The sequence below is a fragment of the Panthera tigris genome, chromosome A2 (assembly GCF_018350195.1).
Source record: "Panthera tigris isolate Pti1 chromosome A2, P.tigris_Pti1_mat1.1, whole genome shotgun sequence".
Taxonomy (NCBI): domain Eukaryota; kingdom Metazoa; phylum Chordata; class Mammalia; order Carnivora; family Felidae; genus Panthera; species Panthera tigris.
The window spans coordinates 80,263,011-80,279,352 of NC_056661.1; the positions used below are offsets into that span (position 1 = coordinate 80,263,011).

Here is a 16,342-nt window from a genome sequence, read left to right on the forward strand (position 1 = left end):
ATCAAAGTAGAGATCAGAAGGCCTAGTTGCTAGCTTTTTAGTAACTGTGTGACCCTGGAGTCAGCAACTCAGCCTCTGGGGTTTTTTTTTATCTCCATTACACAGTGTTAAGGATCCATGATAGCCTTCCAAATGGCCTCAACTCAATAAATAAAGTAACCTAGCTGTTGGAAAACCATGATGTCCTGCAACAACACGGGGTGCTTCTGTGAGGTACAGAAGGTTCTGAGTGCTTTAGGGGATACAGGGATGAACAAGATATGATCTCCTCTTGCAGAGAGGCTTCCAACCTAGTCAGGAAAACAGATCCTCAGCTATCTGTGAGATTAACAAGAGAGGAGGAGGCAAAGGAACTATACTATGAACTAAGTATAGAACTATGGAAATGGGCATCTGGGTGGCTCAGTTGGTTGAGCATCCAAGTCTTGATTTCAGCTCAGGTCATGATTCCAGGCTCATGGGATCAAGCCCCACATCAAGCCCCACATTGATCCCCACATCAGGCTCTGTGCTGAGCATGGAGCCTGCTTATGATTCTCTCTCTCTCTCCCCTTTGCCCTTCTCCCCCTTTGTGTGCATGTGCACTGACTAGGGAGGGAGGGAGGAAGGAAGGAGGGAGGGAAAGAAAGAAGAAAAGAAAGAAAGAAAGAAAGAAAGAAAGAAAGAAAGAAAGAAAGAAAGGAAGGAAGGAAGAAAGAAAGAAAAAGAAAGAACTATGGAAACATGAGTTACATTATAGTGTTATCCATTTTACCAGGGGCATAATAGAGAGCCTACTAGCCTTCTTGGTGGTAGAATGAAAGACACAGGGAGGTAATCTTGTCCTAGTGGAAAGAATTATCCACATTCTCTCATTAAATCTTGTAATTAGATGCAGGAGCATTTTTATTGTCCCTTTATTTTTGAGGCACTCTTGCAGATCAGCACAAATGAAACTAAGCCTCCTGGTTTCCAATGTATTCTGTCTCCAGAATTTCTCCCCAAAAGGGTGATGTGGACTATTTTTTGTTTCTCTGATTGTTACAGAGTTCAGCTTCATTTTTACCTTTGTGAACCTATGCTGACTTACACAAGCAACAAAGAGGAACAGTTTTATCAATTAAAGGATGGCAGACTGTGAAATTCTCTCCTCTAAAACTCCAGCTGAGTAAGAACATCAGCATATTCAGGAGAGAAAACGCTGACCTAATATCACTGGCTTTCAGCCAGTTCTGAATAAAGCATGAGTGAACTTGTAGTATGGATGGTAAACAACTGAGTGAACTCTTACTATGAATGGTCAGAGTTTTAAGGCATAGATGTCTGTGCTTCTCTTGTGTTATTTTGCTTCCAATTAAGACATCAGGATAGGTATCATATGGCACCATGAAGTATGGCAGGTGTATCAATTAGAAATCCACTCAGCTTTAGCTTACAACAAAAACAAGAAGAAAAGACACAACTACCAGTGGAACAGATATCAGTTCTAAGTAAGAATTTTATTGTCCCTGTTTAACAGTCTTCATTTAGACTCTTGTCCTTTTTTCCAAGATTTAAGATTTTATTTTTAAGTAATCTCTGCACCCAATGTGGAGCTCAAATTCACAACACCAAGATCAGTGCCATGCTGTACCAGCTGAACTAACCAGGTGCCCCTAGACTTGTCCTTTTATATAATTTTTATATTGTTTCTTTCTTGGTGTCTTGGGACCTTTAAAAGCAGTTATCGTGAGGGTAGCTCACAGACCACATACTTCTCAGGTTTGAGTACTTGCTATCTTGAACCAGGTTCATGGTTGATTGTAACCATGAAAAAGATGCAAAATACAGCATTTCTTTCTGTTTCTCTTGGAATTGCAAGGACAGGAAACCATCTCTGAGGAGAAGAAGGAGCTGATTGTGAAAATAATCTTAAATTATTTCAGAAATGCTGTGGTGGGGAAATACTCTGCAGGACATGGGTGAGAAAGTTCTAGTGGCTCTCTGTGGATTGCAGACCATGAGTCTCATGTACTGCCCTGCACCATGTGGCTTTTCCCAGATGCCCAGGATGTACAGTGTACCTTTTAAGTAAACAATTCAAATGACTAATTAGTTGCCTGCCTCAAATTATCTTCCTCATACAGCATACTAGAAAGTGCATTTAACCCTTGAAGTTAAATGCAACATTTATTTCTCATGGAGAGAAGCAGTCAGGATTTTTTTTTTTTTTTTTTTTTTTTTTGCTTACTTAAAAGACTCTGGAATTTATGTAGACAAGTTTGTGCCTATAGGGCTTACTAGTGTTTTTATTCTATGTTGATTCTTTTCTTTTGTAATATTGCTAAAAATTGCATTCTGCAGCTTTATGTTTTCTAGATTGCATCCTACACAGCATATCACACAGCAGCAATCATGGTTTTAGATCTCTAACACCAAAGTATCATTACACAGTAACTGAAAGTTAATGATTTTTAAATTAACTATACATGAAAGTTATTAAAAACTGTGGTTTTTTTCTCCATCTTATAGTAATAGGACAGAGAGAGAGTATATTGGTTAAGTGGTTTTAGAGTTGGGCAAAGCTGATTTCTCACTGAGTCTCTACCATTTACTATCCCCTTTGCCACATTTGTTGCCTAGAGATATTATTCCTACTTCACAGAGTTATTTTAAGGATGGAACTAAGAAAGATAACATGGATATTAGCTTAACACAGCCTGAGGATATCGCCTAGAATCAACAAAGGATGGGCATCTTTATTATTAATGATAAACAAGTTGTAAACACTGGATATTTAATACCAGCAATTATGAATATGACTTTTCTCTTCCTTTTATTGACCATTCAGCTAAAGCAGAGTTTGGGGCTTTTAAACACTTTATTCCTCTATTCATTGTCCAAGTGTAAAAAAGCTTAATTTAAAACTGTTAAAGAGTACTTAGGAAAAAGCTTCTTGCATTTTATAACCTTGAGCCCAGACCCATGTCAATCCTCTTTATAGACAATGTCCCATCTTTAAATAACATCTTTTTTATAAGTTTATTTTTATTTGTTTTGAAAGAGAGAAAGAGCAAGCAGGTGAGGGGCAGAGAGAGAGAGAGAGAGAAAGAGAGAGAGAATCCCAAGCAGGCTCAGTGCTGTCAGCCCAGAACCCCATGTGGGGCTCAGTCTCACGAACCATTAGATCATGACCCGAGCCGAAGTCAAGAGTCAGACGCTTAATCAACTGAGCCACCCAGGCACCCCAACATCTTTAAATAACATGTTAATGTCTTCAAGAAGCAAGGCAGTGTAGTTACTCCTTATTTTGCTGATTCAGCAAAGGATAAATAAGAAAAAATATCAAATACCTCAAAGATGTCACTGAGTGTTGCATCATTCCCTTTTCTATGTCAGCTAAGCCCCCTGACTCACAGGAACTACTGTGATGAGTAGAACTCACAGAACTACTGGACCTACTTCAGGGCGGCAATACTAAATATTGTGGCAGACAAACCCCAGTGTGGTCAACCCTGGAATCCTTATTACATTTACCCATATTAACCACAGTGAAAATGTGTCCATATTTTAATCTCCTCTAATGGATTATAAATTCCTTGAGCAACTTGCTCTAAAAAAGTAATTGTGCCTGTCTTCAGACAGTTTACAATTACATAGTACTCAGTTGGTACCCAGTAAAATTCTACTGACTTTAGGCACAGTCATTAAAACTACACCATGATGTTTTCAGTATTTAATGCCCGAACATTGAAGACTGTTTGGAAACTAAGAAATGCAAAAGAAAAGTTGTAAACTGTCTAGTTTCCCACCACCAAACATAGCCACTGCAAACATTCTGGTGAATTTCTTTGTGGGTTTTAAAAAATGTATTTTTTCATAAGCATGTTAATTTGATTTTATTACCTTAATAAATATTTGAAATATGGATAATCTGTCAAGTGGCTATACCAGTTTACTTAAGTATTCCATTTTCCCTGTAGTTTGATGTTGAAATGGTTACCAATTACTATTATAAGGAAACCTGCAATATTAATCATATTTTATAAAGCTGTCCTTGAATTTAGGATTATTTCCTTCAGATAAATTCTAAGAAGTGAGATTAATGAGTCAAAGGGTTTATACTCATGAACAATATATGAGTGAGTACCCATTTTCAAATATATTTGACAGCTCCAGCTATTAAGTTTAAAAAATATATTCCTTCTTTGATGGGCAGATTATTTTAAATTACATTTATTAGATTGACTAAAATCCATTCTAGAGCTTGGCAAGATTTAAATAAGTAAAATTAAATTATTTTGATGTATGGGGCGCCTGGGCAGCCCAGTCAGTTGAGCATCCGACTCTTGATTTCCGCTCAGGTCATGATCCCAGAGTCATGGGATTGAGCCCCACATTGGGCTCCACACTGAGCACAGAGCCTGCTTGGAATTCTCCCTCTCTCTCTCTCTCTCTCTGTCTCTCTCCCTCCCTCCCCTCCCTCTGCCTCTCCCCCATGTGCTCACTCACACTGTCTCACTCTCTCTAATTAAAAAAATTTAAAAATTTAAAAAATATTTAAGTTATTTTGGTGTATGGTGTGAAATGAAGAGCTTAATTCTCCCTTAACTCATCATGTTTTAATCTTCTGATTCCCACTCCTGTCTTTCAGTTTCACCGGAGATTCTAAACTTGCCTCAAGCATGCGCTATGTGGAAACACAATCAATGCAGATAGGAGCATCCTATATGATTCAGTTCAGTTTGGTGATGGGCTGTGGCCAGAAATACACTCCACACATGGACAACCAGGTGAAACTGGAGTACTCAACCAATCATGGCCTCACCTGGCACCTGGTCCAAGAGGTAAGTCTGTTTTCTCTAACACTTGTGATGAGTAGGCTTCTTTTTACAGAGGAAGCAGAGAATTACAGTTTCAAAAGTTTAGGTTTGGTTGAAAAGGAACAATATTATTTATAACTTAGAATTGACACAGGCAGCAATAAGGATTTCCACATTCTGCACTGGCAGATACCAAAAGGTAATTGAAAATAAAAAAGAAACGGGAATAACTTCAGGACCGGATACTCTAGGATGATGATGTTTTGAATATTATTTTCTCTAACCCTCTTCCTCCATAAATACATCTCTTTCTTCTCTATCCCTGTAATATATCTTCATCTGTTCTTTTCTAAGTCTCTTTACTTGTAGGTAGACCATATTAAGAATATGACATGTCTTACCTTAAAAAAAAAAGAAATACAAAAATACAGTTTCTTAGGATAAAGTGTACTTCTTTATACATACACACAGAGATCTGACATTGCAATAATGCATAAATAACACAGTGAATAGAATAATTCTACCAAATGCCAATGTTATGATAACAGGTCACAAAAATGGGTCCTGATCCATTTCCATGTTTATATGTGAGGATTAGGATTAAAAGACATTTAATTTCATGGTGGCACTTGTTCCCATTATTTCCCAAATATTTTAGCCTCAGAGAAGGGAAAATCATGGACTGCATCCATATTGCACATGGTTAAGAAAATGACATTAGATTTCTCTAAGGCCTTTTTCACTTATGGTGAGTGAGTAAACATATGGCCCCTGGAGGAAACAGAAGCTGAGTTTAATTTTTGCCTCCCTCTCTTTTAGGAATGCCTTCCAAGTATGCCAAGTTGTCAAGAATTCACATCAGCAAGTATTTACCACGCTAGTGAGTTCACGCAGTGGAGGAGAGTCACAGTGCTTCTTCCCCAGAAAACTTGGTGAGAGATGACATCTTTGCATATGGTTGTTACTTTCACTTTTATTACCTCTATTAGCATGGCTTGAATGCAAAGAAGAGTTAAGCACAATGGCAAGATGCATTTTCTTTGTCATCAAAAGACCCAGATCTTTCTTTTATACTGAGGATATTTGCAAAAATAGGGCTAATGAAAATTTAATTTCCAGACGGTACCTATTTACCTTAAATTTTAGTATGGTTGACACACAATGTTACATTCGTTTTTGGTGCACAGCTTAATGATTTTTTTTTTTAAAAAATGCTTTTTATGTATTTATTTTGAAAGGCAGAAAGAGACAGAGAGAGGAGACAGAGCATAGTGGGAGGGTCAGAGAAAGAGGGTGAAAGAGAATCCCAAGCCAGCTCCACACTATCAGTGCAGAGCCCAATGCAGGGCTTGATCTCACAAACCATGAGATCATGACCTGACCTGAAATCAAGAGTTGGATGCTTAACTGACTGAGCCACCCAGGCGCCCCCCCCCCAACAACTTAGTGATTTGACAACTCTATGCATTATGTGATGCTTACCACAAGTGTAGCAACTGTGTGGCCATAAGCACTATTACAATACCATTGACCATATTTCCTATGCTGTGCCTCTTATTCCCATGGCTTATTCATTCCATAACTGGAAGCCTGTATCTCCCACACCCCTTCACTCATTTTGCCCATCCCTCCACCCCCACCCCTGTGGCAACCATCAGTTTGTTCTCTGTATTTGTAGGTCTGATTCTGTTTTTTATTTGTTTATTCATTTGTTTTGTATTTTAGATTGCACGGTAAGTGAAATTATATTGTATTTGTCTGTCTCAGTCTGACTTATTTCACTTAGCACAATACCATCTGTGTCCTAGCTTTTTCTGACCTCCCTTTTTGCCCCAACTTTTCTTTTTATGGGAGAACTCAATAAGCTGGTTCCTTTGGGTGTGACATACATAGAAGGAAAGGATACAGGAATCCAAAAACTCCTATATCAAGACAGCTTGTATTTCAAGGCTGTTTTTTCACTTCAAAGCCCTACTTTTTATTTCAAAAGCTTAATGTACACTCTTTTCCTCTATTCACATTCTTTCAGTAACAATAAAAATCACCCCCCAAGAAGCTAAAGCCTCAGTAACTAGGGAAAAAGTTAAATACATGATAATGCTTAAGAGAAAAACACATTTTTCCCCTAAATATTACATCATTTTGTGTTAGATTGATCACTCCGGGCACCTTGTGAGGAATAGATTGTAGGAAAAAGAGTGAAGACAGGAAATCACATTGGGGGTTTCAGGCATTTGCTGTTTAGGTGGCTTTGAGTATTGGATTGTGGCAGACATGACAAGAGCCATCATTTGTGAAATAGATTTTAATCAAATAGAGCTTGCTGATATACTGGGTGGGGACTGTGGTAGAAAGGGAAGACTCAAAAACAGCTTGTAAATCCAAGGCCTAGGGAAATTGCTGGATGGTTGTACCACTGACAGAGGTGGGAAAGCCTGGAGAAGGAGTGGATTGGGGACAGGAAATGAAGTGTTCTGTTTTTGTGATAGAGAGTTGAGAGACTTATCTATCCCAGCAGAAATGTCAAGAAGCCAACTGGACTTACACATCTGGAGCTCAAAAAAGAGGTTTCTTAGGCTAAAATGTACTTTGGGTTGAAGAATTAAATACCACAAGTACATTTGAAGCCCTGGGACAGGATAAGCTCGCCCAAGAAAGAAACTTGAACTAGAAATTAGAAGGCCTAAGTTTTCAATATCCCTCCCAGTGATTAATTAATCACACGATTTTAACCATTCACAACCTCTTCAAGCCTGATTTCTTCAGAGTATAATAAAGGAGTTTAATTAGATGATCTTGAAAGTCCCTCGCAGTTCTTGAATTCTAAGATTCTATGATGATATGTAGTAGTAGTGAAAGAGAGAGACAAGAATTATATTTTTCTTTGGCATCTGCCTTCCGAGAGCCCTTTTATAAAGAGAAAATTACTAAATAAACCCTTCTTAGATTATTTTACAATAAAGTTAGACTCTACACAAAAACAATTGGTTAGATAACAACCAGAATTATTATTATATGTCCTTTAGTTGAATTACTGAATTATAGAAGAATGTCTACTTGATTATTTTTAAGGATTCATCATTATGTCAGTTGGAATAAAATGCTTGAAATTTGATTTCCACAGATTTTTTTATATCCAACTGTGAGCCATTTCCTGGATACTCAACTAATGCTTTGTATAACAAGTTGCTGCTTTCTCTAACATCCTGCTTCTTTATATCCACTGCTGGGAATACAGTCAAGACTTTTATTTAATTTCAAGGATATTCCAAGCATACCTATCAAGATTATTAAAAAACAACAGATCAATTGAAATACTAGTCATAAATACTGAGGCTTTTTCTTTATGATTATTTTATCATTAAGTATATTACCCTCATCACTTAAAAAATGTTGCTTTTTATTTATTGACGTGTGGAATAGAATTTCAAAGTTATGATGGTTAGGTCAGTAATCTTTATAGTATATAGTATATTTTAGAGATGTCTTATCATCCTCAGAAATGTTCTAAACTATTATTCTTAATTAATGTAGCTTAGAGAGTATCCAAAAAGTATTGTCCTTTATAAAAAAAAAAACCCAGAAAAAAACAAAAATCCAAAACTGCAGGTTATTTTACCTTCAAATTGTATGTTACAGTATTATTTCCTTGCTTAAAAGATACTATCACTGAGTTGAAGGTTTTAGTATAGTCAGAAAAGATCAATTCTCATTAATGTTTATTACACACTTGAGAGGAAATCTATTTAACCTTTAAATACTTCAGTTCCAATACTGCCTGCCACACATTGGGTACTCATTACATGTTGGAGAATTAAGTAGAATTTTAAGTCAGTGTGCCTCACTATTAGATTATTCCTGCAGCTATTTGCCTTTAAGTACATGTAAGTGAATAATTGAATTCTGCTTTTCCAAATTCTTTTCCAAGCCCTAGGTAAAGAAAGTAAACATACTTTTTAAAAACAAACAACCCAATAAGATAGTTTCTTTTAGTACTCCCGCTAATACTTAAACTAAACATTATTACTACATTTCAAAAAAAAAATAGTGTTCAACTGGTTATTATCATTGTTTTTGGATTTATAAAGCTTTTTAAAAGCTCTGCTATAAGGATAAATTTGATTTATTGTCCTTGGTGTTCCTGATCATTTTGTGTATTATATTCATTTCAAACTTTTGCAAATACCATGTTTTACTCAAGCACTGGAGAGAAGGAGTGCAATTTAGTTTGAAACATCTTGCCTTTTGGCAAATCTTCGTTCTGCTGCTTTGACTGATGCATATGCAACTATCAATTGAATGCATACAAGCAAATGTGGTTCCCATGTTATCAAAGGTCTGTTAACTTTGGAATATATGTTAGGTAGGACAACTTTCAGCAGAAATACCAACTATATATACACCTGCTCAGAGAAATAATATTGTATATGAACTGAACATTTGTTACCCAATGAAAATTAATTTTGTTTTTATGAGAGACATTTACATAAGAACAGGGCCTAATGAGACCCAAACAGCTGTCAGTTGCTGACTTCATAAACAAACCTACGCCTAATGACTGAATGAGTTTCAGAATAATTGGGTAAATGTAATTACAGTAACTCTGAAAGTGGAAAATACAATTTAGTCAGCCTTCATTTACCTTGATTCCTTAGCCTTGATACCTTGATACCTGTCAAGAGATGACTCAGTGGTAGTTTAATTCAGTTTAGAAGTTTATGTGAGGGGGAAAAAAATCAATTAAGACAAGACTGTCAAGTTTTGTTGCTTTGGGGAATCCATAGAGTTTGGACTTTAAGTGCAAGTCGACTTCATTTCATGATGCACACGGCACATCAAAGTGGTCCCACTTTCGGACCCAACCTAAAATACACAAGACGTTCCTTCTAAGATTGCTTAGATTTGAGGCAGGAAGGGGTTGGCAAATTAAATATTTGTATTGAGGGCAATATTTAGCAGTGATGCAACTGCAAATCAGTGAGATCACACCTTGTGTTCTCATGTGCGACCAGCTGGAGATTGCTCACACAACTAATTTTTTTTCCTCACTAAAAACAAAGCCAATATTCAACCTCTTCTTGCTTCCTTTTCTGTTAATTAACATCACATTAAACTGTGGATTGTAATTTTAAATGGAAGAATCCACTTTGAGCTTTTTATCTTCAGGAGATACTGTCTTTTTCAAGAGTTCACAAGATGCACATAAGGATTAATTTACTTAGTCAAAGAATTTAGGATGTGTTTACATGTGACTGTTCAGAAGCATAAATAAACTGGGAAATCTAGGACAGATTTCTGAAACCTTCCAACCCCATTTTAATGTTTGAAATATCAAAACTTCAAAACAATGTGTTTCATGTAGACATGTGACTTTAAAGAAAATAAACCATCCTCAGTCAACAACCACCAGAACAATCACTAAATTTACGAGCTGGAAGGGATCTTAGAAATCAGTTTGCCCAGTCCCCTTATTTGAGAGGTGAGGAACTTAGAAAACCTGAAGGCTTAAATTCCTCACTAAAGGTCACACAGCTGATAAATTGCAGAGCTAGGGTCCAAGGGGTCAAGTCCCCAGACTCCTACCAAATTCTTTACTTCATTACCAAGAGAAGTCAGAAACAGGCTGCCCTTTCCTGGCCTGCTTTTCCATTCATTGACTCATTTTTTTAGCAGACATTTTTGGTACACCTACTTTATTCTGTTGCTGTGCAAACTATTGAGACTAAAGATGGCCCTGTCCCCAGAAGAGCTCACAATCTGAACACCTGTGGCCTTAGACTTGACTCAGATTATAAGCAGTCCTGAAAGCATGACGCAGTCCTTGGCATGACACTGATACATGAAACTTAATTGTCTTCTTTTCTGTAGGGCTCTATGCTCTAAAACAATGTACCTACTTTTATAGTAGGAATTTCTTAATGGAACTCTGGAAGTTGTGATGGCTGTTAGATTACAAATATAAATTATTACCATAGAGGAGGCGCATTCTTGTCATGGCACATATCATGACGAGCACTGATATGCAGCAATCGTGTGTCTACTGGAAGCATCTCAGTGAATCCTGGAATTATCCTACTAGGAATGAAAATGCAACATACTAGCCATAGATCATTGGTAAAATAAACAATAAAGGCTTAGCCTGGATTTTAACAATCTGTTACGTACTTAGGGAGTATTTAATATGTGGGTAATTGATGCAGTAGACATTAAGGGATCATTCTGAGCCATTAAGATCAAGTGTATGTGTAGGTAGTGTGCTCTGGGAGGGTTTAATCAATGGAACTGAGCCTGCACATTAATTCTGCGCATCTTTTTTGTTTTCTTTTGTTTTGCACTTTTGTTGGGCACCAAAAAGAACTAATCACAACCCCTGAAAATTTCTAGAGACAAAAAATATGATGTGATTTTAGAAGAATCTTTTATGATGGCCAGTGAATGGCAACTTTCTTGAGCACAGTGAATGTGCTCTCAAAATTCCCTCTTTTTAGACTTTCTCTCTGGTTTAGATGAATCAAGGTCCCAAGTGTTTTCTGTGTACAATGGACTGTTTAACTTTTTGTTTCCACTTAACATCAGCTTGTCCATGAAACCAAAACAAGTTAATGTTTCAGAAATAATAAGCAGAATTTAGCACCCAGATGTTCTTACTTATAGTACATTGTAGCATGTCCCTCAACCCCAAAACAATACCCCCAAACTCAACTTTCAAGTTCTATTGAGAGCTAACTGGAAGTTTTCTAATAACTACTGTTGTGTTTATTGTAAGGAATAGTAGTAGTGTAATTTAAACACCTCACATTTTCATCTGTGAATGAGAGGCTCTTTCGTATATACCTTTTTTTAAAATATTCTTTCTTTTTCCCTTTCTTTTCCTAGCATCAAATCTCTGTGTAACAACAACTAAAAAATCTGATATTTTGTTTTTCTTTAAAATGTCACCAATTAAATTAAGATTGAGGTATATATCCAAACCACAGATTTCTTTTTAACTTTTCTTCATGATAAAATTGTTGAATTGGATAATGATTGAGCAGACATTAAACTACCAAAGAAAAATGATTGGCAGCAAAATACAAGTTCAGCCCTCTTGCACTGTTGGTGGGAATGCAAACTGGTGCAGCCGCTCTGGAAAACAGTGTGGAGGTTCCTCAAAAAATTAAAAATAGACCTACCCTATGACCCGGCAATAGCACTTCTAGGAATTTACCCAAGGGATACAGGAGTACTGATGTATAGGGGCACTTGTACCCCAATGTTTATAGCAGCACTCTCAACAATAGCCAAATTATGGAAAGAGCCTAAATGTCCATCAACTGATGAATGGATAAAGAAATTGTGGTTTATATACACAATGGAGTACTACGTGACAATGAGAAAGAATGAAATATGGCCTTTTGTAGCAACGTGGATGGAAGTGGAGAGTGTGATGCTAAGTGAAATAAGCCATACAGAGAAAGACAGATACCATATGTGTTCACTCTTATGTGGATCCTGAGAAACTTAACAGGAACCCATGGGGAAGGGGAAGGAAAAAAAAAAGAGGTTAGAGTGGGAGAGAGCCAAAGCATAAGAGACTGTTAAAAACTGAGAACAAACTGAGGGTTGATGGGGGATGGGAGGGAGGGGAGGGTGGGTGATGGGTATTGAAGAGGGCACCTTTTGGGATGAGCACTGGGTGTTGTATGGAAACCAATTTGACAATAAACTTCATATATTGGAAACAAAATACAAGTTCCAGGAAGTTCCATTATCTGAAAGATTCTGAACTCTGACATTCTTTGTGCTGCCACGTGTCAGTTAAAATATTGGATTTATTACCATACCTTGTTTCTAGGTCCAGTGCCACCCGCTTCCGCTGGAGTCAGAGCTATTACACAGCCCAAGACGAGTGGGCTTTGGATAACATTTACATTGGGCAGCAGTGCCCAAGTATGTGCAGTGGGCATGGCTCATGTGACCACGGTATGTGCAGGTATGTATGCCACCAAGTGTGATTGTGTGCTTCTCAGGATTTGTGTTTAAGTGTCGTTTTGGGTTTTTTTGTTTTTGTTTTTGTTTTGTTTTTGAGAGAATGTGAGTTGGGGAGGAGTAGAGAGAGAGGGGGACAGAGAATCCCAAGCAGCCTCCGTGCTGACAGCGGCAAGCCTGAGGGCTCGAACCCACGAACCATGAGATCATAACCTGAGCTGAAGTCAGACACTCAACCGACTGAGCCACCCAGGTGTCCCAGAATTTGTGTTTAGAGGGATACCATAGCAGTTGTCCTCAGAGTTGTATGGACAGTCTAATAAATAATGAAATAGCCAAAAGAAAAGGATCCTCCTTTCTGTTCTTATTTCAGATGTAAAAGATGTTGTTACATTTGAAAAAGTTTTTTTTAATGTTTATTTATTTTTGAGAGAGAGGAGAGACAGAATCTGAAGCAGGCTCCAGGCTCTGAGCTGTCAGCACAGAGCCCGACACGGGGCTCAAACCCATGAGCCGTGAGACCATGACCTGAGCTGAAGTTGGACGCTCAACTGATTGAGCCACTCAGGCGCCCCAAGCTGTTGTTACATTTAAGTAAAGTCTGAAGCCATATATTCTAAACTTCAAAATCTAACAAAAGACCAGGCCTCCTGGGTATAAATTTCAGAGTTTATTAATTAACCCCAAAGTCCTCTTTGGGAAACAAGAGCCTTGCTATTGTTTCCCTTTCCTTCCTCTGACACTCTTAAAGCACCTGTCAGACAGCTGCTACACGCTGTCTTATGTCACTTCGAGAGAAGCTCAAGGTTGTGGGCAGGGGGCCATGGTGATTATCGCTAATGAGGATGAGATAGGAACACACTTAAATACTCAAAGACTCTAAAAGAGATGTAATTTAATTAGAAAAGGGAGCTATAAAACGTGGCCAGAGCTACATGTTGGATGAACAGACAAATAATTTATATGTGACTTTGAAGACTACATGTGACTTTGAGGAAAATCCCACTCTTCTTCTCCCCAGCCACCAACACACACACACACACACACACACACACACACACACACCCTTCTTCATTACTGCTTGATGCCTCAGTTCTGTTATAGCACTGTTTCTTTTAAGGATTCAGTCCTTCTGTTCTTGCTGTTCGGTGTCTGTTAAAACGTGAAGGTTGTCACTACCACATACAGAGGTTGACACTGGAGAAATATCTAGTGTGGATGCTAAGGTCTGAGCAAAAGTGAGACATAGGAAATGCTGCAGGTGCGTGGCCTTGGCATTCACAGAGGAGACGGTGACTTGTTTGTTTGGCCTTCCTCTCTCATAGGTGTGACCAGGGGTACCAAGGCACCGAATGCCACCCAGAAGCGGCTCTTCCTTCCACGATTATGTCAGATTTTGAGAACCAGAATGGTTGGGAGTCTGACTGGCAAGAAGTTATTGGGGGAGAAATTGTAAAACCAGAGCAAGGGTGTGGGGTCATCTCTTCTGGATCGTCTCTGTATTTCAGCAAGGTAAGAGCTGGGGATAAAGGTATGACTAAGGTCTGGGAATGCATGATCAGGAAAATATGTGATTTATGGAGCAGTCTGAACTCAGAAGGTACAAACATGAGGTAGTTTTATTCCCCCCAGCCCACATTACTTGCTTTTAAATTCGTTTGTCAAATTCCTACCCCGTAAGTACATTTGGCAAACTCCTGTAGTTTTATGATTGTTTTTGGTTACTACAAATCCAGCTTAGGTCTGTTTAAAATCCCTGCCCTTCTTTTACCGGATTTAAATCCAATCGCCTTCCTTTCCTGCTGTGCCAACCGGGCTTCTGTCTTGAGTGTCTTTGAGTGGGGCAGGGACTTGGTGTCTTCTTGCCCCAGCATCGGAGGATGTGTGAGTGTGCGGCCCATGGGCGAGGGGTGAGCGGTGGTGGAGAAGGTGAAGCCTAGAGATTAAGAGCAGCAGCTGCCTGCTGCAGGCGGAATCTGCCGCTTGGCTGCTGTGTGACTTTGAGCAAATCCCATAACCTCTGTATGACTCGGCTTCCTCATTTGTACAGTGGAACTAATAAGAGGCTCCTACCTCATTAGTCTTCACACAGGGTAAGTGAGTTAGCACTTGCAAATCACGTACAACGCCCGACACAGAGCACTCGTACAAGGATTTGTGAAATTTGTCAATCTGTTAATCTCAAGAATATGATTGGAGGAAGGAGGGATAATGGTGAGGTTTGGGGACATGCACAGCCATCCATGTTGAACATTGAGTTTGGTGGCTGCTGGTGGCATATGCTAATACAGGACTGTCTTAGTCAGTTCAGACCTACTATCATTAAAAATACCATAGATTGGGTGGCTTAAGTAGGAAACTTTTTTTTCTCAGTTCTGAAAGGTTTGTGAAGTCCCAGATGAAGGCACCAGCAGATTCAGTGTCTGATGAGGGCCTGCTTCCTGGTTTGTGAGATGGACATCTTCTCATTGTATCCTCACATGGTGGAGAGAGCACCAAGAGAAAAATCAGGCTGTCTTGTATCTCTCTTTTTTTTTTTTTGGTTTATGTTTTCATTTTTTAATGTTTATTCTTGACACAGAGATTCAAAAGAGTGTGTGAGCAGGTGGGGGTCAGAGAGAGAGGGAGACACAGAATCCAAAGCAGGCTCCAGGCTCTGAGCTGTCAGCACAGAGCCCGATGTGGGGCTCAAACCCACCAACCATGATATCATGACCTAAGCTGAAGTCTGATGCTCAACTGACTAAGCCACCCAGGCGCCCCTTGTGTCTCTTCTTATAAGGACACTAATACCATCATGAGGGCTCCACTCTCATAATCTAATAACCTGACAAAGGCCCACCATCCCTTTAGAGGTTAGGCTTTCAACATACGGATTTGGGGGCACATAAACATGAAGTCTACAATGGACACTGTGTAGAAGTTTTTCTTTCTTTTGAATGTTTTTTTTTTTTTTTTTGAGAGGGAGAGAGAGTGTGTGTGTGTGCACAAACAGGGGAGGGGCAGAGAGAGAGGGAGACAGAGGATCTGAAGCAGGCTCTGCACTGACAGCAGAGAGCCCAGTTAGGGGCTCGAACTCATGAACTTCGAGATCATGACCTGAACTGAAGTCAGACACTCAACCGACTGAGCCACCCAGGTGCCCCAGAAGTTTTTCTCGCAGTGTTTATCTTCACTAGTGGCAGCACCAGTTTGGGCAGACAAGTCAGTACACACCAACTGGGAACAAAGGTGTCCACTGGAATCTGTAAGACTGATTCTCTTGGAACATCCCCAACCCATGTTGCTTGGTCAGCAATGGGGAAGGGGGAACCACCTTCCTCTCCTCCCTTGCTACCGTCTAGGCAGGACATTACTTTCATTCTCCTTCCTCCGATTCGTCTCTTTATATAGTTCTCAAAAGGACTGGAGAGGGAGCAGGTCCACTTCTCCAACCTGAGCTACATGTCTAACCCTACTAATGAGCAGCTCCCTATAGAATGTGAGATGCTTAGGGGCACCAGGGTGGCTCAGTCAGTCGAGCGTCTGACTTCGGCTCGGGTCATGATCTTGCAGTGAGTTCGAGCCCTGCGTCGGGCTCTGTGCTGACAGCT

The 16,342-nt window shown here is 39.1% G+C and overlaps 1 protein-coding gene across 1 annotated transcript in view; it reads left to right on the plus strand.

Moving 5' to 3' along the window:
• The window catches only part of RELN (reelin), a 524,409-nt gene that overhangs the window by 380,390 nt on the left and 127,677 nt on the right, over positions 1-16,342 (plus strand). Inside the window, exons 21-24 of the mRNA XM_042964909.1 lie at positions 4,613-4,805; positions 5,601-5,713; positions 12,616-12,753; positions 14,075-14,261. Of these exons, the coding sequence (XP_042820843.1) occupies positions 4,613-4,805; positions 5,601-5,713; positions 12,616-12,753; positions 14,075-14,261 (631 nt within the window). The remainder of the gene's footprint in view (positions 1-4,612; positions 4,806-5,600; positions 5,714-12,615; positions 12,754-14,074; positions 14,262-16,342) is intronic.